At 45.5% G+C, this 27,224-nt stretch overlaps 1 protein-coding gene across 1 annotated transcript in view; it reads right to left on the minus strand.

Annotated features, from left to right (window-relative positions):
• The window catches only part of LOC149366206 (uncharacterized), a 39,478-nt gene extending 12,484 nt beyond the window's left edge, over positions 1–26,994 (minus strand). Inside the window, exons 1-5 of the mRNA XM_089569866.1 lie at positions 26,907–26,994; positions 24,305–24,339; positions 16,950–17,036; positions 8,750–8,849; positions 2,846–2,949 (exon numbers count right to left, since the gene is read on the minus strand). Of these exons, the coding sequence (XP_089425992.1) occupies positions 2,846–2,949; positions 8,750–8,849; positions 16,950–17,036; positions 24,305–24,339; positions 26,907–26,994 (414 nt within the window). The remainder of the gene's footprint in view (positions 1–2,845; positions 2,950–8,749; positions 8,850–16,949; positions 17,037–24,304; positions 24,340–26,906) is intronic.
• Positions 26,995–27,224: the final 230 nt, after the last annotated feature.

Below are 27,224 nucleotides of genomic sequence, written 5' to 3' on the forward strand. Positions count from 1 at the left end.
AAAGAATAATGAACTTATAATTAAAGTAAATGTTGGTCGATATTGTAGAATAATAATAAAAATGTTTTATTTTGCAAAAAGAATAATTTTTCTTTTATGTTCTTCAAAACAGACTGCCTTAGTTTTCTGGTTTTTTTCCGGCTCCTCCTGTATCAGGTTTTCGCAGCTAGGCCGGCCGGTGATGTCGTTTGCTTTCGTCTTTCGGTTTCTGAGTCTGCGAAAATGGCAACGCTATCTCCTACTCGCTTGTTTTCTTCGCCCACTGCGGCTTCAAAAACATCTCCTTCTCGCCTATTCTCCAAGCTGAAGTCTCCGAAAATTTCGAAAGACTGCAAGCAGGTGACTGTCAACGTTTACTCTAGCGTAAGGAAGCGCGTAAGGAAGCGTAATGAAGTTCTCGAAACTGTGGGCGAGAAGACCGGGGTGAGCCCTCAGAGATTTGCGAGGTTCAAGAAAGAAGGTCTCTCTACTGGAATAAGATCACCGCTAAAACGACCTAGCAAGGTGACAACATCTAGCTCTCGCAGTGTTAAATATGACAGCTTTGCACTCAACGCCATCCGACTCAAGTTACATTGTATGTAGGCCGTACACTAGACTGCCTTTTCCCTTCGAAACAAGTAAACAGTGCTGTGTTTTTCAAAGAAGGTATTAGAGTTTGACAGTTTAGAGTTTCTACCTAATGAATCTTATAAGAAAAATAAATAAAAACCAGCCAAGCCAGGAGTCGAACCCAGGCCCCTTATCAAATGAACAGACAGGGGCGCGCTTTGTACCACTCAGCCACGACGCGAGGCGAACGGATACATTTCGCTTGTTTTTTGCAGCGGACTACTTTCGTTCTTTTGGCAGCGTTGACTGCTATGTATGAAACGGAGTATAGGAGAGGCCTTTGCCCTGCTTGGGCGTAGTAAGGCTGATGACGATGAATGGACACTGCGAGGAACGAGAGTTCCCCTCTGGACTCTGGCCGCAGAAACAACCACAGTGGAGGCTAGTCAGCCGACACGGAGACAATTCTTTACTCACGACTGGGGACGCCGGTGCATCCAACCACATGATATTTACAAAGAAAGGCGCACAGCACATTGAAAAATAATGAATGGCGAGTTCGAAAAAACGAGAGCTGAAGGCACCAAAATACAGGTAAGCACAGCAGTGCCATACTGTCGAAGACTATGCCCGAGATGATGGACAGAAGAGCTCACAAAACCTGTAACCAAAGCTCTCGTGCGCTCTTTCAGTCTTTTAAGAACTGAACGTAAGCTGTGAAGGGGTTCAGAAGCTGCATGTTTTGTTTTGTTTTTTTTTCGAAAGAAGCCTAACGCTTTCAAATCCACTAAACCCGTAGCGCGTACAAACAGCTAGGTGCCAGTGGTGGCAATCACGCGTGGAGCATTCCGCTGGAAATTCCTAAAACTGAGATCACTGAATTCAGCCTTTAAATTTTCGAAAAGTAAACTTCGAGACCGCCTAATGCCGAACAAGAGTGCCTCATCGCAGAGAAACTGGTCACAAATAGCAAGGACCGACTGGAAGGCCGACAATGTTTCTTTTTTTTTTATGCCAGTTCATTGAAGCCACTGGATTTCTCCTTCAAGCATATAGCTGTTTCAGGGTTGTCCCTTATGCGTGTAATAGTCAAGAAAAAGTTCGTTCACTAAAAAAATATAAAACAATTTTCGCAATGAGACTGTCGACAAAAGCTAATGAAGAGCATGTAATGCGAAGACAAGGTAACCGCCGGTCCTTAAGTGTAACGGAGTGGATTCCAAGAGAAGGCAAAGAAAGTAGGGGGCAGTAGAATGTTAGGTGGACTGATGAGATCATGAAATTCCCTGCTGAAAAAAGGTATATGGTGCTATAACGTCATACAGTTTGTCATACAAATATCAAAGACTTATTATACAAATCATAGAAAATTATCACAGAAATGTCATACATTTGGTCAAATATTTAGGAATCCCCCAAGGTGGAGCAGATTTGGAATAAGGGAGTAATTACTCATTGCCATCCACCTTCCATCCACCTGCCATCCACCAATAAACATTTTACCAACACTGTTCCCACTTCGAGTTATTGATCAATTCGCTCTCGTCCTACCATAAGCTTGCCGTCCCGGTTGTTCATCTAAGAGACGTGTATGCCCAGACTGAGTACGAACCGGAGTGGCACTCACTATTAATGATGTGCTCTGCGTTGCCCCTTTTCTAGTGCATGGTCTTTTGAATATGTATTGTTTACCACTGTTTTCATAATGGCTTGTATATAGTTCATGTACATAGAACATTACATCACTGTAATAAATACCATGTTGAAGAAAAAAAGTCCCGGTTAGCTCAGTTGGTAGAGCGACTGCTCCGGTGAAGCAGTGGTCCTGGGTTCGAACCCCGGACCAGGACGAATTTTTTTTAACTACGAAGTTTCTGAGAAAGCTGTATAGCTTACCTTTGTAGCCGTATGGCTGCGCTCAGGTGGATGGCAATGAGTAATTACTCCCTTGTCATACATTTCTGTAAAATCTTCAGTCATCATGGAGATCTCATAGAATATCGTACAAATTTGATGATATATCATACAAATTTCAGAGATATGCTATTGCGAAGCCTCTATGAGGTTATGGCATCATAGAACTTTTTTTCAATGGGGTTTGCGGGGATATGGAGCTGGCAGGGGGCACAGGACCGGGTTAATTCGAGAGACAGGGGCCAGGACTTTGCCCTAGAGTGGGCGCAGTCAGGCTGGCCATGTGATAAGAATCAAGCGATTAATCAAATTTGTTTACAGTAACAACTGATGTGCACGATGGACCAGAAGGTTATAAAGAATTTAGAGGCGTGCTTACCCGTTGCAGGTTGGTTGGCACAAACATCGGTGCTACAACCGAACAATTACGTTCTTCGTAGGTATTATTTATCTTCTTCAACTCGTTTAAAAGGGGCAAAGCCACTGAAAAACCAAGATATGTTAAAATACCAGAATTAAATATCAGCAATTGGCAGGGGCGTAGCTAGGGGGATTTCTGTGTCAGAACGCCCCCCCCCCCCCCCCCCCCCGAAATTTTCGGAGCACTGCAGACCTCATCCCCCCCCCCTCCCCCCCACCACCGCCACCCTTCCCCCGGAGGATTTGAACGGACGGCTTAACGAGGGCCTCGGTTCTGGCAGCCTTGATGCCTTAGGAAGCATAAGAGGGTTCTCACACAGCTTCCACCCTCGCCGTTCGATGGCGTTCTACGTCACATCAGCGGTAACAGGGGACGTGCTACGTCCGCCGCTTAAGAACGTGGGTGGCGCTGGTGAACACTTCCAAGGTTAGGTTATCTGTAAACATAAATACCCCCGAAAGCAGAAGATTTGACAGCCGTCGCCGTAGCTCAGCGGTAGAACACCGGACGCGTAATTCCGAGGTCGTGGGTTCGGATGCCACCGGCGGCATGTGGTAGTTTTTTCTTCTGCTTTTCTAATCAATTAGCTTTCAGCGATACATATTCAGTAATATTATAAATTGATCAACACCACAAAATAAGTAAACAAATTAAAAATCCCCTGTGCCCCTTGGTTTCTGTGGCTGTTGGCTTCTCTCATATTTACGACGAGCCCCTCATTCCCCTTTCCTTGTCTGCTTAATTCTAAGTTATGTTCAGTTTGTAGAGGAACTGAAAGAAATTTCTTGCTTTGCGGCCACTATTTTAATAGCGCTACCTCTCCTCGCCCGATAGTTTCGCGTTGATTTTCAAACACTGGCCCTTATTATTTTGCTTCTGTAATTATTTGGGAATGTTCTGATGCATTTGCGTTCTCAGGGGTTCCTTCTCGAAAAGATTGACGTACGTAGTAACAGCTCTTTAATAGGAAGCGGAGGTTATTTTAGAAGAAAGTCATTTGTCCTCACCATCGCATGACGTATGGCACTCCTTTTATTTGAAGGCACAGTTTACCCGATTAAACATACCCTTTTTACATCAGCCTACATTTCCATCATTTGCCTTGTTCTTAAATGATCATACAGTATCGTGAAAATAAAAGCGACTGTTTTATTTTAAGGCGACTATGCGGCCGGGCGCAGGTTCACAAGAACGGGCTCGTTTTGACAAGTGCCCCTCATTCATAGTTCCCGACTTTGTTTTAGAGAAGAAACTTTTGTGTTGTGTTATATAACACGAAAAATATTGTAAACAGCCGCGATTTTCGTACGAGCGTTTTTCTGTGAGAGAATGAAGGTTCTTTACTAATGAAGTCCTCAGACTCCTGCACGCACTCGTATTTTTATGTAAAAATGGACGAAAAAACTAACATTTCGGCATTATTAAAGCAGGAAAATGACTGAGATATTATTTGGGTGCAGGCATACTTTTTGTCTTTATTTTTTCTTTACCGGCGGCGTATAAAAGCCCCCCCCCCCCCCCCCAAAAAAAAAAAAAAATTATGGTTGCGTCGCTGGCAACTGGCTACTAGCGTATATCCATGTACTGTCTAGTACAGAAGGGGCCAGGACGGCCCTCCGCGGGCCGGAGCCACCGGAGCACCAAAAACTGCATCGCTGCGCCATCTGGTGATGGGTCGCCTGGTTAGAGATGAAATATAAGTGTGCATGCGCCTCCTAGCTTGCGTGCAAGTGACTACTGGCTGGCGCCTTCGCGCAAGTTGCTGTTCGCCCTGGCATCTTCCGCGAGATGCCGCCACGTGGACATCCCCTGAAAGCGTCTGCCTCACATGCTGCAGCGCTAGCGTGACACGGCATTTGTCATAGCTTTCGCCGAGCGGGGGCGATATGCCCATTGAGCAAGCGTGCATTGAATGCGAAAGCTTTTTTTTTCCTCATCGCATTTAACAGCGTCTGTCTTTTTGCTGCCTGTCTCCAGACAACCAAACTTCGTTTTTGCGGAGTGGGAAAGTGGTGCGCCTCCGCTTGGGAAGCGTTATCTGTATTTGATAGCGGATCGTTTAAGCTCAGGGAATGTGCCCGGCGAACGCCGGCGGCAGTGGTAGCTGTGTTTCTTCAGCAGTGCGGAAGCTGGTTTTTGAAGATGGCACATCGTATTCGTTTGGAATGGAGGCAATTGATTCTATGCTGTTTTATTCAAGGCGTCCCTAAAAGAAAAATCTCTCGACTGACTGGTGATTGAATGTGGGCAATGGCGTGCATTGTAAAGGCATTTCGTAATGAGCAAGGTCGACTTGCCGACGCTACCCGTTCTGGACTGCCAAGGACAACGCAGATCGTCTCATAGTAGATGCCGCAGTCGTAGGCCCATGCATGAGCGCCACAAGCATTAAAGGTGCACTGAAGAGGAATCTGAACTCGTCTTTTTGCCGCGGAAACTCGATCTACACGTTCCGAGCATTCTTAGAAACTGCGATTTATTGCCCCGTGTGGCCGATTTACGCAATTAAATCAAATTAACGCCCGGCTCCCGCCTTTTTTTTTTATTCTCCCTCGTACGGTGGGCGGAGTCGACCAACGCGTGGAGTGCCTTTCAGCCAGTCCCGCGGCGGCTTGCTGCTCTGCCATCGGCGGAGTAATACGTAGTATTCCGTAGAAGCAAATAGTCCGCACGTATTTTTATTTCTGCGGGCTTACTTTGCGGCTATATTATCTGCGAATGAAGCTATTTATTCACGGAAACCTAAAAAACGAAATAAAGCGAAAGGAAAGCCTCCACGGAGCTGGCTGCAAAGCACTCCACGCGTTGGTCGACTCCTCCCACCGTACGAGGGAGAATTTAAAAAAGAAAAGGCGGGAGCCGGACGTTAATTCGATTTAATTAGGAAAATCAGCCACACAGGGCAATAAATAGAAGTTTCTAAGAATGCTCAGAACGTGTAGATCGGGTTCCCGCGGCAAAAAGACGAGTTCAGATTCCTCTTCAGTGCACCTTTAAGAATCAGGTATCTTTGAACATCTCCTGCAAGGCCGTGAGGAGGGGGTTACGCGAGTGCGGATGAAACTGTATCGTTGTAGAGAAGCCCATTCTCAGTGAAGCGCAGCGGCAATCAAGGCTTTCTTCGCTCGTGCTCATGCGTGCTGGAGTGCTGCCGACTGGTCTGAAGTTCTCTTCACAGCCTTCTACTTGTGTGACAAGGTGGGATCAGAAGCGGCGCGTGTCGCGACCGATGAAGTCCAGGTATGATTTTCTGTTCTTTGTAATACTAACAATGAAAAAAGTATTTCATGCCTTCCGTGGCGTGAATCTGTTTGTTTATTTGAGGAGTTCTCTTAGTTTCTTTTGTTTTTTTATGAAGCTTTATTCTATTCATTGAAAGCGGAAACTTATTTTGAATTTAATTGTACAAAAATGGCATCTTACCTCTCACTGCACAATTATGGTTCCGGACAAGAACTAAAAGAAGGACAGTCATGATTACGTCCTCAAATATGTAAAATATAAAGTATTATTAACCGCACAGCAGAAACAACTCTCCAGCATAACTTGGCTCAAAGAGTTTTTCTTCTTGTCTCTTTCGCTCAGGTACCTGCGAGGGAACACGCAAAGAGTTCTTTCCAGTGGAGATTGCGCTGTTTTGGGAGGCAATAAGCAATGAGGGATTGAGAGCGCTTGTAAGAATTAGTGGTCACTTGGACGCGGACGCCTACTGCGACGTTATCAAAACCACGCTTGTGCCATATCTTCTTGTCAGTCCCTTTCCGGACGGTTGCTGTCCGTTGCAGCAAGATCGCAGCCCGGTGCACACGGCCCGGCCGAAAAGTCAGCGTAACACTTCAGGATCACAGCGTATCCTTAATCGAGTGGCCACCCAATGCCGGCGATACGAACCGAGTCGAGAACATCTGGGGTATGCTAAAAAGGAACTGCGTGTCACAAATCCTCGGTGGCGCTACAGCAGAAGGATTGCGCAATGTAATTAAGCAAGAGTGGGAGAAACTGCGTGCGCATCCGAAGTGCGGAGTCCGACTTTACAAGGGAATACATCGTAGAATGAGACAAGTGACTGCTGTGGAGGGAATGTTTTGTACTCATTTCAGCAGAGGCAAGGTTACTTTTATTACTAATCTGAGCATGCGACGCAGTGTTTGTTATTCGGCGAATGCACAGTCTTCTCGCGCCTGATTGACTTTGTTTCAGCGACATTTAGGAGGTATTGGAGTTCTGAAGACATAAAACTACGCAGGAGACAGGACACAGAAAAGATGCAGACAGGACGAGCGTAGGACCTACGCTCGTCCTGTCTGCATCTTTTCTGTGTCCTGTCTCCTGCGTAGTTTTATGTCTTCAGAATGTCTTACCAACTAGCCTCTCATCAGACACTTCTAGAATTCAGGTATTGGAGACGTTTTTCTAGGTTGCAACTACTCACTGCAATGTAACATCATCGTTTCCAAGGAATATGTGTCACTGTTCCGAAGGCGTGTTCTGTAAGATATTTCCAGTGAACTCCAGAAAAAACTTCGCTTCCATTCGCATGGGTTCCATTCGCATGGGATTTTTCTTTAAGTGCGTTTCCGTTTCATCCGCGCGCGCCTCGAATTGAAAGCCGCCCACAGATCAACGGGTAAATTACGGCAATCAAAGCCTTCTCACTTTGCCCTTCTGTACGCCTCACGATTCGCTGGCTTTCGTGTCTCCGCCGCATGGGCACTCAGTACATCACACCCTAGCCCCATTCACATCAACCCGACAGGACCTGGTAGAGTCGCCCTTGATTGCTCCCGCCTGGTGTCTACATGAACTCTGTTCAAGGTCGTAACTATCGCAGCGGCGCCTAGAGTAGGGGTTATTAGAAAGGCGGGTCAAGCGATTTAACCTACCCCCTACAGGCGAGTTGACTCGCTCTGCCGCTTATTTTACTCGACCCGACAGCGTTTACATGAAGCCCGCAACCGGTTTGTTGCCTGACAAGCAAACTCGACTCGACTCTATCTACTTCATGTAAACAGGCTTCCTCTCACTAGAGAGATACCGCAACAATCGAGGAAGCAAAAAACTGTAGTTTCTTCTTAAATCTCGAGCAGCACATTCTAGATAAGAATTCAACTATTGCTTTAGCGGAAGCTGCCATTCGCTACTAGCCACGCTTGATTGCCATGACTAAAGGAGCAAGGGTATTAATGGCAACTAACCTTCTGGCGCAGATTTGGGCTAGTTATAGCGCACAGCAGAAACTTTAGGAATTTCAGGGTCAACATTTACCTACCGTATATGTTCGAATGCATGCCGATAGCGTTTTCAAAAGCATGAGATAAGAAAATCCTAAGTCGGCTTAAATTCGAGGATTCGAGCTCAGCTTAGACTTCACGGGACCAGTGAACCGCGCCAGCTGAATCCAACAGGCTACATCTAGTGCACGTTGCTAGGAGTTGTAGCTAGCTGAATCGCTGCAGCCTGGGATGACATCACAGAAAGCTTGGTTGCGCACTCGTTTCGAAAGCACAGCATTCCCAGTGAACTTGATGGCGCAGAAGAATGTGCATTGTACGAAAAGATGGGCGTTAAGGAGATTAGCTATGACGAGTGAGGGGAGCAGGTTAGTACGAAATAACTGCCGTTTGCGTGCTATCCCTGCTGTCGTTCTCAATTGTTTCTTTCGGCCGGCTTCAATTCGTAGAAGGTTTTTGTTTCATTTGGTCTTCAACTTTTGGGTGTCGGCTTAAAAACGGGGCCGGCCTAGATATGAGCAAGTACGGTGTGCGTTGGAATGAAAAGGAATGATTCGTTTCACCGAAAAAGGTTCAAGCTCTGTTTAGTCCAAGAGTTTTCTTGTGTGAAGAGAGCATATAGTTAACTCACCTCCATACCATTCAATTTCTCCTGTTATGACAGAGAGGAAACCAGCGAACACCGTTGCAATCTTTCGAACACTTTTCCAGTCTGGAGAATGTAAAGTGCGCTGAAAGAAGTTTTTTGTAGGTCAAGGAACGAAGTAGAGGATTAGTGACGTTAGAAATAAGACATCGCTTGCCGCTTCGTTAAAATTATAACAATTTTACTTTGCTAATGTAGAGTAGGCCGTCACTAATGCATTATAATGTGATTGCTAGCTTGAACTCATCAGCTGTTAAAAAAGTTTAAGAAGCTGGGCTGAAGAAGTGGTGTTGTCGCCAACATCATTATTCAGCGAGTACAGAAAAACTTAGCAAAGGCATCCATTTCAGCACCCAGGAAATATATTGCGCATATGAAGTCTTAATGGACGGCCGCGTCCATAATCATGGGTTTCAAGCCTCGCAAGTAGTATACAGAGTGTCCCTGTTTAAATGTAAGGAGTATAGTAGTTTCGAGCACTCCAATACATAAAAATAAATGTGAACAAACAAGACCACAAATTTTCCTCGGGAAAATGAAAACATGCAGCGTACTTACGTTTAAGTCTTTCGGCAGATAGTTGAGGAACTATTTAGCATGCGCAGGCGATGGGGAACAAAAGAGAGCATACTGTAGCAGCATAGAAAATAATAACCACCGCAGTGCATAAAAATAAGCTTAAGGACACCAAGGCTACAAGATGAGCATCATCAAACACAAAGCGGTTGCTGAATAGGAACGGTGTTTGGCTATTGCGAGCAGTGTCGACGAATCGCATGCCAAACGACGTGGTTCTTTTTAATTAGGAGGAAATGACAAATCTGCCCCCGGGCCTTGATCTCGGAATTTTATTGTAAGAGCAACCAACGCTTGTTCGAAATAAGTTCAAAGCAAGTGTCTTTCATAACAACCAATAACTCTAGGTTCCTGAATACAAGAACAGAACAGTGAAATAACGATGCCGCGCATACCAATGGCCACTGAAACTTCCTTGGACGTCTTGTGGACGTTTAGGATATCTTTGGGACGTCCAAGGGCGTTTCAGTGCTCACTTGGATGTTCACATCATTTCATATGGCCGTTTTAGAGATCTTGACAAGACCGCCTCATGAAATGCGGCTAATTTCAACTATTGGGAATAAATTCTGAGCACGCAAACAACGCGGTTTTGTCCTCTACCGTCTTCAAAATCTTATACTTTTCACTCTGTTTATCTAGCTTAATTTTCGTTGGCACCGCTTTCTAATCGCTGTTCTCCACTGGCAACTTCTATTGATGGTCTACCTCCTACAGTAATCTCCGTCTCATCTCTAGTCGTCCTCGAGCCATCATCACATATATTTCTACAAATAATGTTTCTCGTACAAAATGTTCTTCACCCGTACCATTCACCTATCCAAAGCAAAAGATCGTTGACACCTGCCGGTTCGCTTCTATATTAGCTACCTTAACCGTACCTATTACTTTCCTGCTGAGTATTTACTGCGTGCTTGACACTCCATGCATCACTTCAAGAATTTTGATATGAAAGCCCTTATATCCTCTTCCTAATCCCTTCTTCAGATCTGCGGTCTCCTTTACAAACTGCCGCCGCGGTGGCTCAGCGGTTATGGTGCTCGGCTGCTGACCCAAAAGACGCGGGTTCGATCCCGGCCGCGGCGGCTAGAATTTCTTTGGAGGAGAAATTCTAGAGGCCCGTGTACTGTGCGATGTCAGTGCACGTTAAAGAACCCCAGGTGGCCGAAATTTCCGGAGCCCTCCCCTACGGCGTCTCTCATAGCCTTAGTCGCTTTGGGACGTTAAACCCCATAAACCAAACCAAACCAAACCTTTACAAACTGGGTCATCAACTCTTAGTTTGAATCTCACTCCGTGCTGACGGGGCTCCGCGGAGCGCCTCTGGCGGGAGCGTTCGAAATTATCGCGCAGGACCAGTGCGAGACGTAGGCGGAGCTTGGCGCGTCGTCTGCTGCAGTGCGCTCTAAGTTGCGATGATGTGGGCTTCAGTTCTACACAGCGTCCGCATAACGCTGATTGGATATACGGTACTGACTAAAAAAGGACTGCTGAGAAGCCTATCAGCTGCTTTTATCCCGATGCAGCAACAGTAGCTAAGTTGAAACTTACAAATGAGAATACTGGGGAGAAAATGCGCTGTAATTCGTAGCTGCGGGTATCCCGTCAGATATAAATCCACAATTAGCCGCCTTTTGCCCTCCGGCACTCTCGACATTTCGGTTTAGTGTAGCCCACGCAGCTGACCAGACGCAGCTGCGCTCTTGATCTAGGCAAGCAGCGATCACATTTTGGGTCACAGTTATGATAAGGCAACGTTCTTAATCGCCGAATGTCTCGCGAAAGCAGTTGCATTCGGCGGCAGAGAGCGGGGCGACCGGACCGTTTACGTCTCTACGTAAACTGACTCATTGATATCTCAAGCTCCTACACAATGAACCGACAAGCCATCATTCTTTCGTGGTTCTTCCGCATAATGCATTAATGTGGGCGACTATTATGAGCGCTTCACAGTTTGTACTCACCAAGTTTTCTTTGCAACCGCCGAGATACATTCTAAAACCGTCCTGCGGAACAAAGCAGGCACAAGCACGGCATCAGTAGTTCAGCAATTGGATCAGTAATTCAGAGGACGGAATGCTGTAGTCTAGTTGAGAATTAGTACCGAAATGTTACGTGTCCGCAACTTATTAGGGTCAGGGTTCGGGCTAGTGGTTAGTGAACATAAGGATCCATAGCGCACAATATTGAAGAGGCACGACACGAGCTCTGAACAGCAACTAGCGCTCGTGTTGTGTCCGTTCAGTATTGTGCGCTATGGATCCTCATGTTGTCCGCCACGCACATGGCGTTATGGGAAATGAGAGTCAAAATCACGCAGAAACAACATTCGGACCCACTTCCCTTTCGTTGGCCCCGTATGAATTTATTTGGTTTAATAGTGGATTGCACCTGGTTCCAATTTGGGTTCCCAGAAGACTTTGTATCAGATGCATAGTGTTTTACCGAGTACATATAAAACCTCATATCTTTTGTTCTTTTCTCCTCGTAGTCCTAATTTGTGGCTTGCACAGGCATCACATCGCTCACTATGAACAATTTTCTTAGAGCTGTGAGCGCTATTGAAGCTTGCTCCAAAATAAGCATGTTCTACAATAATGGCACGTTTGAAATTATCTAAGTTTCACAGGCGCTGTTTATTCGACATAATTCACAAAAAATGCGGCTGAACAGAGATTTCTCCTGCGCGCACAAGTACATCCGGAAGAACTGACAACACAATAGACAACTTCAGACGTGGTAGTAGCGCGAAACACACACACACACACACACACACACACACACACACACACACACACACACACACACACACACACACACACACACACACACACACACACACACACACACACACACACACACACACACACACACACACACACACACACACACACACACACACACACACACACACACACACAAAAGACAGGGTACGGGACGAGCGCAACTTACAACTGTAAGTTGGAGTTGTAAGTTGTAAGTGGCGCTAGTCCCATACCCTGTCTTGTGTGCGTGTGTGTTTCGCGTAACTGCCATGTCTGAAGTATTGAACCAACTAGCCCGACAACACGTTCTCCTTCCAATAGACAACGTTTAAGGCAAATATGAAATGACAGTGAGGCGCCACAAAACCTCGGGTAGTTAACAAAAAGCACATATGACTAAATCTGTGCCCTCGAAGTACTTATTGGAAGATTTATTCAGGATATGTTTTTTTCTTGTTGTTCAATCGTGTACGGCAGCCGCTGGAAAATATGGTTTTCATTCTGCAGATGAAGTGAAGACATGCTTTCGCACCATTTGTAATTTTGGTTATGTCTCTTATTAACATCCTTTATTTTTAACGCGCACTTCATTCCTTAAGCCCTTCTTTGCTTAAGACAGCGAATTGGACTTTTTTTAGGTAATCTCGCAGCTTTCCGTTTTCTCTAACTGTCCATGCTCAAGACAGAAATAAACACTTCGTTGATTTCAGAACGCCGAGGTAAAAATAATAAATTGGTCCTTTCCTTCAGTCTGCAAAATGCCCTGGTTAAACTTTGTGCACCAAGCAGTACAGGGCTTTTCGCAACCATGAAGTGCGGAGAAGAATATTAGGGTCTAAATATATAGTAAAGATGAGAAGAAACACAAATGACGTTTCTTGCCACCCTCAAAAAGCACTGCCGACATTCCCGAACTAACTGAGCTGTAGGTTTGTAATCACCCTGAAATAAATTATTAAGGCGAAAGTTTCTCATGGCGTATACTGTCACCCGTTAAAAAAGCGTGTCTCGTGCGTTTAACTAGGGAACTAAAAAAGAAGAAAACCAATGTTTCTGCAGATAGAGAAAGAAACATGAACCCAGAAGCCAAGTTTGACGACTGTAGGTTAATTAGTTGATTGATTATACGCAAATATCGAAATTGCGTCGAAATAGCGTGGACGTCGGTATAGCCACGAGAACGGTGTGACGTCATATTCACCAGAAGTCGTCACGGAATAGTGAAAATTGTCACATAATGCTTGGAAAAACGTCAAATTTGAGTCAAACTAGATAGGGAAATGTGTAATTAAGCGTAATTAACACTTAAGATCCCCGAAAGAAGTACATTTTGGGATCGATACAGCCACGGGAACGGTGTGACGTCGCATACACCGGAAGTCGTCACGGCAGTGTCCTCGGCTTTCGCCTCACAACAATTTCGTTGCCATAGTGTCCCCGCAATTTTTTTTAAATCTCTCTTTCGACATTGATACGAACGGACGCGTTAGATTTCGCTGTCCAGTAGATTGATTCTTCAAGACAGCAAATTCTATCCTAAAAACATTCACTGAAGTAGTATATTGGAATCTAGTTTCGCTGAAAGGACTCTCTAGATGCCGAATATTGGCATCAGGACTTGCGTCGGATGTCTTCGCGCAATAACCGCTTATATTATATAGCACGCGCCAATGTACGCAAATCGAAGTTTACACATCTCGCATGATGTGTACTTTCCTCAATAATGCTGTCCGAAGAGTACACTTAGTTAAAGGGACATTAAGTGGATTTCCAACCAGTTATTCTCGTCAATAATCTTTGATTCTCTGCCTCTTGCTAGGTTGAGACAGATATGAACGAAGAAAGAGGATGATAATGGAAGGGACGTTAACCAGGACGATGTTTCGGCAGGCTACCATGTATAGGAGGAGAGAAAGAGAGACATAAAAGGCAAACGGAAAAGAGAGAAACGACTCAGCATGAAGGATTCCCAGCAAAGCTACTCATGCTGCGAAACTTTAATGCGCCATTTATTGAAGACATTACCGCGAATCTAATGGGTGCACGCCCACGTTGGCGGCTGCCGTTCGCTGCAACACAACAGAGCAGAGTGCCCATGGTTGGTCGCTCATCGGAGGGCACTGACACAGCAGAGGGTCCGACATAAACCAAAGCGAGGACATGTTCATGACCTCATCTGCGCATGTTCTGTCATTGACGTGGCCGAATTTGTATTTTTAGAGCTGTAATGTTCTTTAGAAGAACCGAATACTGAGCGAGTTGGTGCATATTTAAGAAGTAAAATAACAGCGCAGCGAAGACGGACAAAACCGAAGAAAGAAGGACAAGCGCTGACTGAGGTCTATTGGAAAAACACAAGCATTAATACCCTCCAAAAAACAACTAGGACGCATGCTACACCGCAAATAGAATCACGATACTTAATCTCACAGTCGTGGAGAAGCATCGAGCAGTGCTTACACACGTGTCACCATTCCCGTGGATGTGATATGCCTAACACAGTTCCCTTGTTAGTTTATCCCTATGCCTGCAAACAACTTTTGTCTCATAGAAAAGAGGAGTGCACATTTTCTTATCGGGGGCACCCGGGATATTATTCAGGGGGCAACCTCTGTTATGTAACGCAAGGTTGGACGCTGCGTGACCTTTTAACGAGTTATTATGCTGACGTACACGGGTATTCACGTAATTTGCGGTTTGGACGATGTATTTCTTGCCACACGAAAACTCAGTGTCATAGACTACCCTTTCAGCACATGGCACGAACTTATTTTTGTGTTTTATCTTGTAGGCACTACTACCGTTTTTTTTTTTTTGTTTTTAGCCTTTGCTTTCCTATCTACTATGGCCCATATTCTTTAAAGTTTTTTCGGGGCTGAGAACAGCACTTGAATGCCATATTTGGCGCCTAAACTCTTTAATGTATATGCCCAAAGATTAACACATGGTATAACACGCCGCCGCGGTGGCTCAGCGGTTATGGTGCTCGGCTGCTGTCCCAAAAGACGCGGGTTCGATCCCGGCCGCAGAGGCTAGAATTTCTTTGGAGGAGAAATTCTAGAGGCCCGTGTACTGTGCGATGTCAGTGCACGTTAAAGAACCCCAGGTGGTCGAAATTTCCGGAGCCCTCCACTACGGCGTCTCTCATAGCCTTAGTCGCTTTGGGACGTTGGATGGCAATTCTTAAAAGACTTTAGTTTTCTCAGACTTTTACTGCATGCAAGCAAGATTATCTCTCCCGGAAAGGCTGCCGATTGTAATCTCCTAACCTGCTGACAAAACCTATTTGCCATTCCATGCAGACAAGATTTTGAAAGCGCTGATCCTAAGGATGCAACGGCTGTTCGACATTTAACTAACTTAGAATGGGCTGAGGGATAACTTAGCACTGGCTTCTCTGAGCGCTGCCGGAACGACCAGCAGACGTGACCCCGGCTGAGTGTGATAAAACCTAAGTTTGGAAATTGCATAAAACAGGTCTTTAGGTATGTTGATGATTATTTATTTTTTGTTGAGCCTATGGATTTAAAGCGCCATGTAGGAGTTCTGGTAGTTTTTGATAGTTGCGGACAAGGGTTAAAATTTACGTTCGAAGTCCCGGGAAACAACGAGCTACAATTTTTGGACTTAAGATTGGTCCTGAGCCGGGATCACGTCTCCTGGTCGTGCCAGCAGCGTTCAGAGAAGCCATTGCTAAGTTATCGCTTAGCCCATTCTAAGTTAGTTAAATGTGGAATAGCCGTTGCTTGCTTAGGATCAGCGCTTTCAAACTATTGCCTGCATGGAATGGCATATAGTTTTTGTCAGCAGGTTAGGAGATTACCATCGGCAACATTTCCGGAAGAGGCAATCTTGCTTGCATGCAATAAAATTCTGAGGAAATTAGTCTTTTAAGAATTGCCATCCATCTGAGCCGACTGCTATGAAGAGTCATGGGGTCATATCATGTGCACTCCTCTTTTCTATGAGACAAAAGTTGTTTGCAGGCATAGGGATAACTTAACAAGGAAACTGTGTGAGGCATATCACATCCACGGGAATGGTGACATGTGTGTAAGCACTGCCTCGGTGCTTCTCCATGACTGTGAGATTAAGTATCTTGATTCCTATGATTAGAAGTGTTTGCCGAGTAGCATGCGTCCTGGTTGTTTTTTGGAGGGTATACTTATACGTGTATTTTTTCCAATAAACCTCAGTTGTTATTCAGCGCTTGTCCTTCTTCTTTCTTCTGTCTTGTCCGTCGTCGCTGTGCTTTTTTTACTTCTTTATTGTTCTTTCTGTCATCATTCAATTCTCATATTCCAAGTTGGCGAGTCCTATGAAGTGCATAATAGATTTGAGAAGTGAAGGATAAATATGCGTCGAGTGCCTGTGGGAGGTATACAAGCTTGCGGTTAGGCAATGAAGGAGGAGCGTTACGCGTGTTCGATGCTTTGTTTAGTTAGACTTTAATTCTTATTAGTGATTTCGTTTCACGCAGCAGAGGGGTAGGAGATTCCGCATTTCTTCATAGCAACTGCCCCTCCGACATGAAAAAAATGTCCTTTTTTCGTGTCCTCAATTATATGCTCTTCTGCATGACAATTACGCTGGATGCTATTTACAAAAAAGGCAGCTACTGCACAGAAATCTTGATTACTTGATTTTGCTACGCGCATGTATAAGCAATATAGTTTTTACTTTTACATCACGGCATATCCAGGCATTGGGTGTACCAGGGGTTGTGGGTGACCATTTAATTGCCACTCTCAATCCCACCCCACTATATTTAGAATTGGAGCCGAAAGCTCCAGCACAATAAGATACAATAAAAATAATAATAAAATAATAAATAATAAAAGGGCTGTTTGGTGCGCAAGAACATACTGGTTGCGCGTTTGTAATTTCGTACTCACGCGATTTTCTCGATAGAGGTTACGTTCAGAAGGCGCCTGCAAAGGAATTGAAAACAACCGCATTTTCCAACATGCACTCATATGCCATGACAATCGCGAATAACAATGTGTCCATGACAAAAGGTGTGTCTCTTTTCCTTTCATGCAGTGTCATTAGAGCTTTAAATTCCACGAACACCTTGTATAGACACTATTCACAAACTGTGACGTTATTCACCGACGGCTGGAGATTTTTTCCTTTCTTTCGTCAGCAATAACAACGCTTGAGTAAAAAAAATGGCTGAGGCTTAGCTTAGGTTAAGCCTAGTCAGATGCGAAGCATATTGTCGCCGAGTTGCATATCGAGCACGCCGCTTGGCTAGACGTTCTTCACGCTCTTCATCAGTCTCTGTAGCACGCCGCAACTTTTGCTTCTCATTCCAACGAGCAGCCCTGTCTCCAGGAGGCATCTCTATCCCGTGTACGCCTAGCAGAGGCAGGCGCTCTCCCTTGTATACCGCCGCTCCAGCATCACGTGTTCACTACAGCGCACCTAGCCGCAGAAGCAGGAAACACATTGGTCGCGACGCCTCGCGCGACGGTGCGAGCTGGGGCCCCGTTTCTCCTATGTTACGTGTCGTTACGTCGCGCATCACGTGGTCCTCCTTGGTCGCGACGCCTCGCGCGACGGCGCGAGCTGGGCCCCCGTTTCTCATCTGCTGTGACGTCACGCACCACGTGGTCATCCTTGGTCACGACGCCTCGCGCGACGGCGCGAGTTGGGCCCCCGTTTTTCATCTTCTGTGACGTCACGCATCACGTGGTATGACATGGAGGTCACGAAAGGTCAATGGTAACGACACCGCCGCGCTCGAGGAGCTGGGTTGGGCTATTTTAGTATGCTTCGGATAAAAAAAATGTGGCCTAATTATTCAACGCTTGTGACATCAGCTTTCTTTCTTTTAAGCAGTAACCTAGTTCTGTTTATATGTGGACGAGGCTTAGGACAAAGAGTCCAATAAACGGAATGAGCAGCACACACAAGAACATTTTACAAGCATGAACATTTACGCAAACGCATAACAGCAATGAAATACACATATGTATTTCTCCCCTGCGCTTAAGATTGATAGAATGCAACTTGGAATAGAATGAGAGACATACGCACACGTTCGCCTGAGTATAAAAATTACCGAAAGCACTTTGGAAGTTCTAAAGTGTGCTTGGTGTAATCCTTGTGGTCAACCCACTGCCGCTTCCCCGAACCGCTTGGCGTGGACTCACTGGGCCGCTTCGGAGCCATGCGTCTCACACACACGACTGCAACGAGACGACCGGCGAAGGAGCGGCGGTGCAGCTGCCACCGCCGACAGGCGAGCGTTTGTTCTATCGCTACTGTGTGACGTCATGGTTGCTATGCACAGCTGCGCCCCCCACCGGCGCTCCGGTTCCTAAAGAGGGGAGAAGGTTGCGCAGCTCCGCGGAGGAGAGGCCACAGTTGGCATGATTCCAGCGCACGGACGGACACGGACGGACGGAGCATGAGCCATTAAAGGCTTTCGGCTTAAAACAAATCTAGAAAAATCTAGCGACAATATTCATTCCTGACGAAACAATTATGCGAAGGCAACACAAAAGACGGACAGAACTCGTAGCGCTTATCTCCGCCATCCTGTTCGCCCTTCGTGTTTCCTTGGCTTTATTTTCTCATCATGGACGAACATCAGCATGTGGTTGTAATATTAAGGCGAAAGCCTTTAATGTCTCATCGTTGTAAGCAGCAGTTGTCGACAGAAATGTCACGCTTTTCAGTTGGTCGAAATGGTCCTGACGTCACAGTGCGCCAATTTCAAACGGGGCCAATTGTACTTTGGCTAGTAACCATGCAACCAATTGAAGGGATCATATATAGTGATGCTCCAAGTAAGTGGGACTGAGCTTAGTTAAGTGCATAATTACCCAATTAGCCTAATTAACTTTTCCAGTCAGGCAATATAAATAAATAAAACCCGGTAGAAAATTCGTCGAGCTCGGGAATCGAACCCCGGTCTTCGGAGTGCGAGACGAGCATGCTATCCACTCCGCCATGCCAGCTTGATGGTTTGGAATGAACAAAGGCGCGTCTAGTGAATACGGTGTCTTCGCTCACTGGCATCCTGCTCCCTTCCCTTCCGGTGAGGTTTAGGTGTCCACCGAGATATGAGAGAAAGATACATTTCTTTTCCTCAAAAACCAATTTACCGACGAGCGAGGCGAACCGAATGGGCGATGGCGTTCTATGGACTCCCTGGCAGCGTTGCAAGACGCTGTCGCATTCCACTCTTAGGGAAGCTTAAAACCACAGATCAGTGACCGCACTTTAGGTCCCCTGTGTTTTGACGCGTGTCCACCGAGATATGAGAGACAGTTACTGCGTAATTTCCTTTCCTCAAATACGGGCCATCTTTGTCTCTCTTCTTTCACTCCCACTTCCTCCCTTCCTCTACGGTGCGGTACAGGTGTCCACCGAGACGACAGAGAATTACTGCGCCGTTCCCTTTCCTCAAAAAGCGTTGCGTTCAAACGGCAAGGCATCGCGCCGAACGGGTGGTGGCGTTCCGTGGACTCCCTGGCAGCGCTACAACACGCTGTCGCGTTCCACTCCTAAAGGCGAAGCTTAAGCGTCATTAATTAGCAGTTAATTAGTATTCAGGCATTAATCAGTAATCAACCATTAATTAGTCATTTGTCATCACTTAGTAATTAGTACTGAATTATATGTGACGCCACCAGTGCCACAGAAGCAGTCAAAGTGGTGCGGAAAACGCTTTCGCCTATACGCACTTTAGACAGTCAAAGTGCCCCCTGACTTTTGATTCCTTTCAAAGAACCGTGTTAGACTTTGAGAAGTCTTCTATAGAGTATACGCAAAAATATTTCTGAGGCGATGCTAAAGTATCGAAGATAATGACCCTTTAAGGGTGTTCGTTCGACTATTAATTTTTGTACTATAGACAAACGAAGGACGATTTTGCGTCGTGAAGATAACAGCGAATTAGGTGAGATATCAGTCTGATTTTTAATCGAGGTTCAATTTTCAAGGTCAAGAAGGATTGAGAGAAATATCTTAAATCAGACTTAAGCTCCGCCTTATGGATATGACGCGATGGCTTTAATAGTCATAGCTCATATATGCGGAATTGCTTAATCTCTACACTCAAAGGTCGCTGGGAGCCTTCATACCATTCCTGGAGCAGTGGTGCAGCAGTTCAAGGTTGCGCACTGCCTTACGGTGGGAGGTGCTGCCACCTGGCGGTGCTTTTGAGACCCAGATTACCCTTATTGAGCAACCTCTCGGGATGAGTAAATAATCGAACCGCCAGCTCCCGCGGATGGGAGGCTGTGATGACGTCACAATGTAATATGTCTTAGGTGGCTCACCTGCCACATAGAGGGGCACCTCGGTGGCAGGTGGGCCACCTAAGGTAGGTTGCCCTCAACTCGTTGGGCGCATGGAGGGACCTCGCAGACAAAGGCTAAGCGGCCGAGTGGAAGCTCTAGCGCTTCCTTTCTGAAACTGAGTGCTAAAGTTGCGAAGTGAAGCGTGATATTAGTTGTTTGAGGAGCTAACCTTCACCTAGAATGTATGAGTGCTGCAGATCATAAAACGACAGCGCATAACTGACAGATATTATTTCGTGTGGACACAGACTGACATAAATAAATCATAGGGCCACCTAGTGACATTATGTATTGGCAGTTCGATTGCATTCGAAGCTGCTGATGCCTTTAACGGAAATTAAGCCGTGGCTTGTGAGGTACAGTTTGATCCTTTTTAGCAATGCGGAGAAGAAATAGCTCCTGCATGTCTCCTTTCTGCAGAGATAATATATTTTGAGGCTTTCAATTTGTACATAACCCGGCTTTGTTTACGGACTGTTTACGGGGGTTTAACGTCCCAAAGCGGCAACGGCTATGAGGGACGGCGTAGCGAAGTGCTCCGGAAATTTCGACCACCTGGTGTTCTTTAACGTACACTGAAATCGCACAGTACACGGGCCTCTAGAATTTCGCCTCCATCGAAATTCTACCGGCGCGGCCGGGATCAAACCCGCGTCTTTTTGGTCAGCAGCCGAGCGCCATAAACACTGAGCCACCACGGCGGCCATAAGCCGAATGTTGAGAATCATTTTCTAGTGAACACCACCTGCCACGGATTGCACGTGAAGACTTCACACACAAGACCGTCGTCTGGTGACGTCCTTCTCCACCAGGCAATGAGGTTTCTACGCCTTGTGACGTCACTGCTGACGATACTTCCCGCCTGCCAATCGGTGAAGTTTATGAGAGAAGACGCCGGACGACACCGGACACCACTGAATATTTCTTCCGGGTAACGCTAGAACTAGAGCACTGCACGGGCTTCAATCTGAAGCCCAGGTCCGACCCGGGCCCGAGACTTGAAGCGCGGCCCAGGTCCGCTAAATTATCGCTCTAGCAAGCCCGGCCCGTGAACCCCGGAGTGAAGCCCAGCCCGGGCCCGGCCCGGCCCATTTCACAGGAACGCTTGAGGTATACTGCTCACTCTGAGCAAGTAGACTGCTACTAGACCGATAATAAACTGGCCGGCAAAGGTTCTGAAACCACAGTTTGGCTTGCAGAAAGTTGGTTCTTTTTAACCCAGAAGGAAGTGATTATGAGTAGTGCTCGCCAGGTCGTCTTTTGGACAGTGATCTCAAGTAGGTGCGCAAAAAGATAAACTGGGAAGTTCCGAGTGCCAAATAAATAGGGCTGAATACGCGCGTAATCGGCCACTTTGCATTTCTTCATGATTTTAACCGTTTATATTTTGCCGCCCGTGAAGTATACACATTAAAGCTGCTAGCAAGCAGTAGGATGACATTTTTTTAGTGAATGCCATCTCACAGGTTGAACTCATAGCCTAAGTGGTGGCTTTTCAGCAAAAACAAAAAGCTAAAAGGCTCGAGTGTTTCTCGGTGTGTGTTTTGAAGACTATAAGCGTACTGAACATGTCCTTCTCGAATGCATTTCTAATTGTGTATAGGTACGTTTTGGCATGACGAACGATCTATGGCCAATCAAGACCGGTTAAATTTTACTCTTGCTGGTGGAGCAGAAAATAACGGGTGAACCACGTGATGACTTACAGGACAAAACTCTTGTCATGTCAACCAGGCTGAAGAAGCGAGGAGGGATTGATGTGGTTATGAGATGAGATTTACAAACTCTCGCTCGCTTTTGGCACTATTTCATTTACGAGACGTTCCGCTCAGCTGATCAAAAAGAAAACCAAACGCGCTTTAGTTTGTGAATTTTCTCACATGAGAAGAATATAGCTATAAAATAAAAGCTATATTTTTGGGCTTAAGGGCCCAAGGGGAGTCAGGCTGTGAGAGATACCGAAGCAGAGGGCTCCGGATCATTTCAACCACCTGGGTTTCTTCAAAGAGCAATGATACTACAAAGTACATGGCTGTCATGCTTGCCGCCTAAAGGGAAATGCGGCCGCCGAGGTTTGGAGCAAACCCTGGTTCCCTGGCTCAGGAATCAAGCACCTTGACCACTAAGCCACCGCGGCATGGAAATAAGCAAATAAGTCAATGAATAAAGCTTAGATTTTTCACTGCGCGTAACCCATAGCTCATCCATGTCGCTGCTCCAATGCCGCAGTTAACTTCACTCTGCAGTAGTTAATGAATAGTCGGACCCAAGCCCGGCTCGGGTCCGTAGCTTTAAGCCTGAGCCTGGCCCGGGCCCGCAACTTCAGGCCCAGGCCCGGCAAAACAGATGCTGTCCCGGCCCGGCCCGAGCCCGTGCAGTGCACTAGTTTGAACGCTATCGCAAAAAATACATTTGTGCTGCTCCTTCTGAGTCCCAGATGTGCGCTATAAGCACCTCTGAGTGCCGTCAGCTAATCGAACGTTCATTACGTAGGCGCAATGAATGGCTGTAATTCACAGTAATAAGAAAGAATTCATGAAAACCTGTAGCTGTGTGATCAATATGTTTTGACTAAGGGGAAATTGCCTCTCAACAGCCCAATTGCATCTAAAATTGAAAGCCTCCCGAAAACCTCTAAGTGCAAAAAAAATTGGAGTGGGCACTTACGCTCGGCCTTAATAGCATGACGGAACAGCGTTAAGTGGTTAATGCCCAAATATGCGGAATCAGTAATTCTCGACATTACATTGATCGGAGTCCTAACATCACTCCTCGCGCTTTCATTGATAGCTTGTACCCTGAACGTAACTGGTAAAAGTGTTCTTACACAAACACAGGTTTAAAGTTGCAAGAACAAAGCATGTCATGCTGTGTACCGATTTCTCACTACTTACTCCTTGGATCCGCCCAGCACAGCATTCATCTGACGCAACAATATTTATAACATTAAGGCACCAGTCTCAGCTAGACTCGCTTGTGACAATCCCTTATCTGATAGACAAAAATTGTGGGATCGTGTAGAGCTACATATCAAGTGCTTTTCTGCTGAATAGTGCGGTAAGAACGGTGTTTTAATTGATAACATGAAAATTCCTCGCATTTGCAAAGTACCTTTTTTCTAGTAGACTGCACTGATTTCCTCTTGCAGCTATTACTATGTTCAAACACTGTTGCATCGCACTAAGAAACATTACCCAATATCGCAAAACACTGATATTCTTTATTTCCTAAAAGCTTTTCCTTCAGTTCGGATCAGTTTTTCCGATTTCAACGGTTTAGGCTCGTATACCCCGTGGAAGTGTTTTGACTAAAGTGCCGTTTCAATCATTCCACTAGACGCATAGAGTATTTAAAAAAAAGACACTTTTTAGTTAAAAGTTTGAACATCATTCTCCTCAGCTGCCAACCAGACGACATAAGTCGACTTTCTTTGCCTCACGTGTATTTGTTATCTCTCACCGGTAAGCGGGTCAACTTAAAATTTCGTTGTTGTTTCTGATTTGCGACGGACGTACTCTTATGCTACAGGTTATAAACCCCATCTGCGCCCATGTGCACGGTGACCACAAAGCGGGACAGCGTCCGGAGCTGGCTTTGGGAAAAATCGAATTGTTTTGTTGAGTCGTTCGCTAAAACACCGGAGATGACCTATCGCAATATGAGATACCACGCACGTCGGCATCCAGCATGGTTGCTTTAGCTCTCTTTTGTGTATCCTTTTAAGGAAAATACTTTTTTCGCCAATCAAACTACTGCCTAATTAGTTATTGCGCGCATGCGCAGAGATGACACAAAAGATAGCCACGTTCAAATGCTAGCACTGTGCAAAGTACGAAAATTGGCAAAGCACATTCTAAATTAATAAAACAGCATTCGTAACTTACTAGGTCTCGGATAGGGAAAGTCACTAGGTCGCATGCTGTAAATGCAAGAGAATACAATGTTTTACTCTTCTGTATGATATTCACATGAACAATAATGAGACATATCGAACAGCCTCTTGTCCTGGGCTGTCGAGCTTTACAAGGACGATTTGGAGGGCTACTTTGTCCTTCATGGTGAACATACAGCGCGAAGCGCAAAGACAAAAGGACGGAAACAGTTAATGTTACCTAGGGGCGCTGTGTGTGTCTTTGGCTGTTTCTATCCTTTTGTGGTTGAGCCTAGGGCTGTATATTCAACACGTAAAATATCAACAGGTTTTTATGTTGCTGGAAAACTAGATCGGATGCCGTTTGCTCCGCGAGGCTTCGATACTGTAGATCTTCAAACAACATGAACAACAAGTGTTAGCAGTGCTGCGCGACATTTTTCACAAAAGAGACCGAAGCAGAATGAGCGCTGCTTCAAAGTTTTAGCCGCTCTGCCACAGAACCGAAAAAGCGGAAGTTTGCACTGATGTATAATAAATATAGGTTAACCTAGTTCGGAGAATCATTTGTCGTAGTTAAGTAAAATTAAAAGGAAAACAAACATTTTTCTGGCCTTGCCAAAAAACAATCACGTTCATTCATGAGCAGGCAACATTACACTCTAAACATGAATTAGCCTGTTAGGAGTAAGAGGTAGTAAGTTGTCATATAGTGCACTTGCTTCCAAGGACTTCCTTTTATCCCTGCGGTAGATTTCTATCACTAATGTAAAATTGTTACGGTTGGCAATGAAAAATACAACTTTTAAAATTATGAAAATTTCTCCCCGCTACGAAGAATTTAATCAACGTTTCAATGTCCGATGTTTGCTAACCTCAAGACCTTCAGTGCCGCGTTTAAAAACCTCCCCCCATTTTTAACTGAAACAAATAATCATGCTTTGATTTCCGATTATGCCTCCGTGGCCAAGAGTAGGCATTGCTTACTTTCAGTCATTGATATTTTATGCGGGACTTAAGTAGGTTACATTTCTCTTTAACGCGAATATGCTAGTGGACAGGTTAATCCCTTTTTTTACTCCCACATAAGCTTATTGCAGTTCAGAACGTAGCAAAAGGGGTTCTTCATAAAGAAGCCCAACAATCATTAAACCAAGAAAACCATGGAACAAATTTTTTTAGTTTTTCTTCTAATTTCTAGCACTGATGTACTTGAGAAGTCATTTCCTCTGTTCTGTCTTTGGTTTCGCTGACTGTAGGTTTTCGTAGCGATCCTTCATATTGTTTTGACAAAATGCATACCCTGCTTATACCAGGTGTCCCAGCTAAATATAACCAAACTTTTAAAAAAGGCGAAGTGTCCTAGTCTAGTGAAACCAACTCAGGGTTGTTCATAGTTACGTGGCCTAGTCTTGAGTATTTTTTCGCTCTTCAAAGTTAATTAATAAGTTAAGTTTAATTAGCTAACTTTTTAATTATTAACTTCAGGAAGAAAGTGTCAATGCAAAACTTTTAGATCACCTCGAAAAACCGATAGTATTGCTGGTTCCGTCAAGTTACGATTTACGTAGCTTCATTTATTGGCCTTAAAAGAAAGTTGTCACGTGACCAGCTGCTCGCTCACTTCTGTGCCCCAATGTGCACCCAAAGTCTCATCGAGGAGACGAGTTCAGAAAAAATGGATTTTATTCTTTAAGGCGCGTCTTGGGACGTTGAAGTGGCACAGTTGTCATGTGGAAGCTTTTTCTTATAGTGCGGGTTACGGTTAAAAGCCGGTAAAAAAACTACTTTACGTAAATATTACTTTGCTGCAAATGTCTCAGCAAGCTGTTTCTCAAAGCGATCTACAACTTTTCCATTGACACTTTGTTCCTCAAATCAATAATTAAAAACTTAGCTAATTAAGCTTAACTAATTAGTCAACCTTGAAGAACGAAAAAAATACTGGAGACTAGGTCACGCGACTCTAAACAACTATCATTTGGTTTCACACGGCTAGGACACCTCGTGTTTTTTAAAAGCTTGGTTACATTTAGCGGGACACCTGGTATGTACGATAGCCATGGCTAACACTAACACATTCAGCAAGGGTGAAGATTAGACACGTTTAGCATACCATGTACCAGCTAGCGTTACTGGTACCGCAGTACCTGGAGCCCACGCGCAGCCAATGCGCATGCGCAAATCGCCTTGACGGCGCCAGATGGCGCCACATACCCGGCAACTGTGATCGCACCCGCAGCGTCGGAACCAATCAGCGCGCGCTCACCGCCAGTAGGCGGGCTCCCGGTACTCCGGTAACAGTAGCGGTAACACTGTACACGGTATGCTAAAGGTGTCCATTATGGGAAGATGTAATTTTAGAAATGAAGTCACCTAAATTAAAGCGCCTATTTGACTGCGCGAACCGTTTTTAGTGCATCACCCTCACGAGGCAGACAGCAGTCAAAAGAAAAGAGGTGCTCAAAGTGCGCCTCCTGTGCAGCATGAAAGGTGGAGAGACTACGCCCGACGGTTGCTGCCAATACATTGTGCGCTGATGCACAAGCTAGAGGAAGCGAAGGAACCTTTCCCTTTGCATCTTAAAAGAAAGTTAAAAGTGAAACGATTCTTACTTGTCGTTCCTGGTCTCTGCGATTCGGCCGGCAGACAGAGACCACATAGGACACCGACAATGAGCCGAAGACAATGAGAGGACTTCATCGTCGGACGGAAGATGTGCGTATCGACGACCAAAACTGCTGCCAGGTCACACGAGCCGCAGGTTTTATAGCCGTTCAACAGCTGTTAGTCTCGGTGCACCTTCATTCGCTCTTTCCCTTTCCTCCCCTCTTTTTTCCCCAGTGTGGAGTAGCAGGCCATGGCCATGTTACCACCGGCCGACCTTTCCTCCTTTTCCTCTAATTAAATTCCTTTATCTAACTCTCTCGGTG

Source organism: Amblyomma mixtum, chromosome 1 (genome assembly GCF_055824585.1).
Source record: "Amblyomma mixtum isolate Tamu chromosome 1, ASM5582458v1, whole genome shotgun sequence".
NCBI lineage: Eukaryota > Metazoa > Arthropoda > Arachnida > Ixodida > Ixodidae > Amblyomma > Amblyomma mixtum.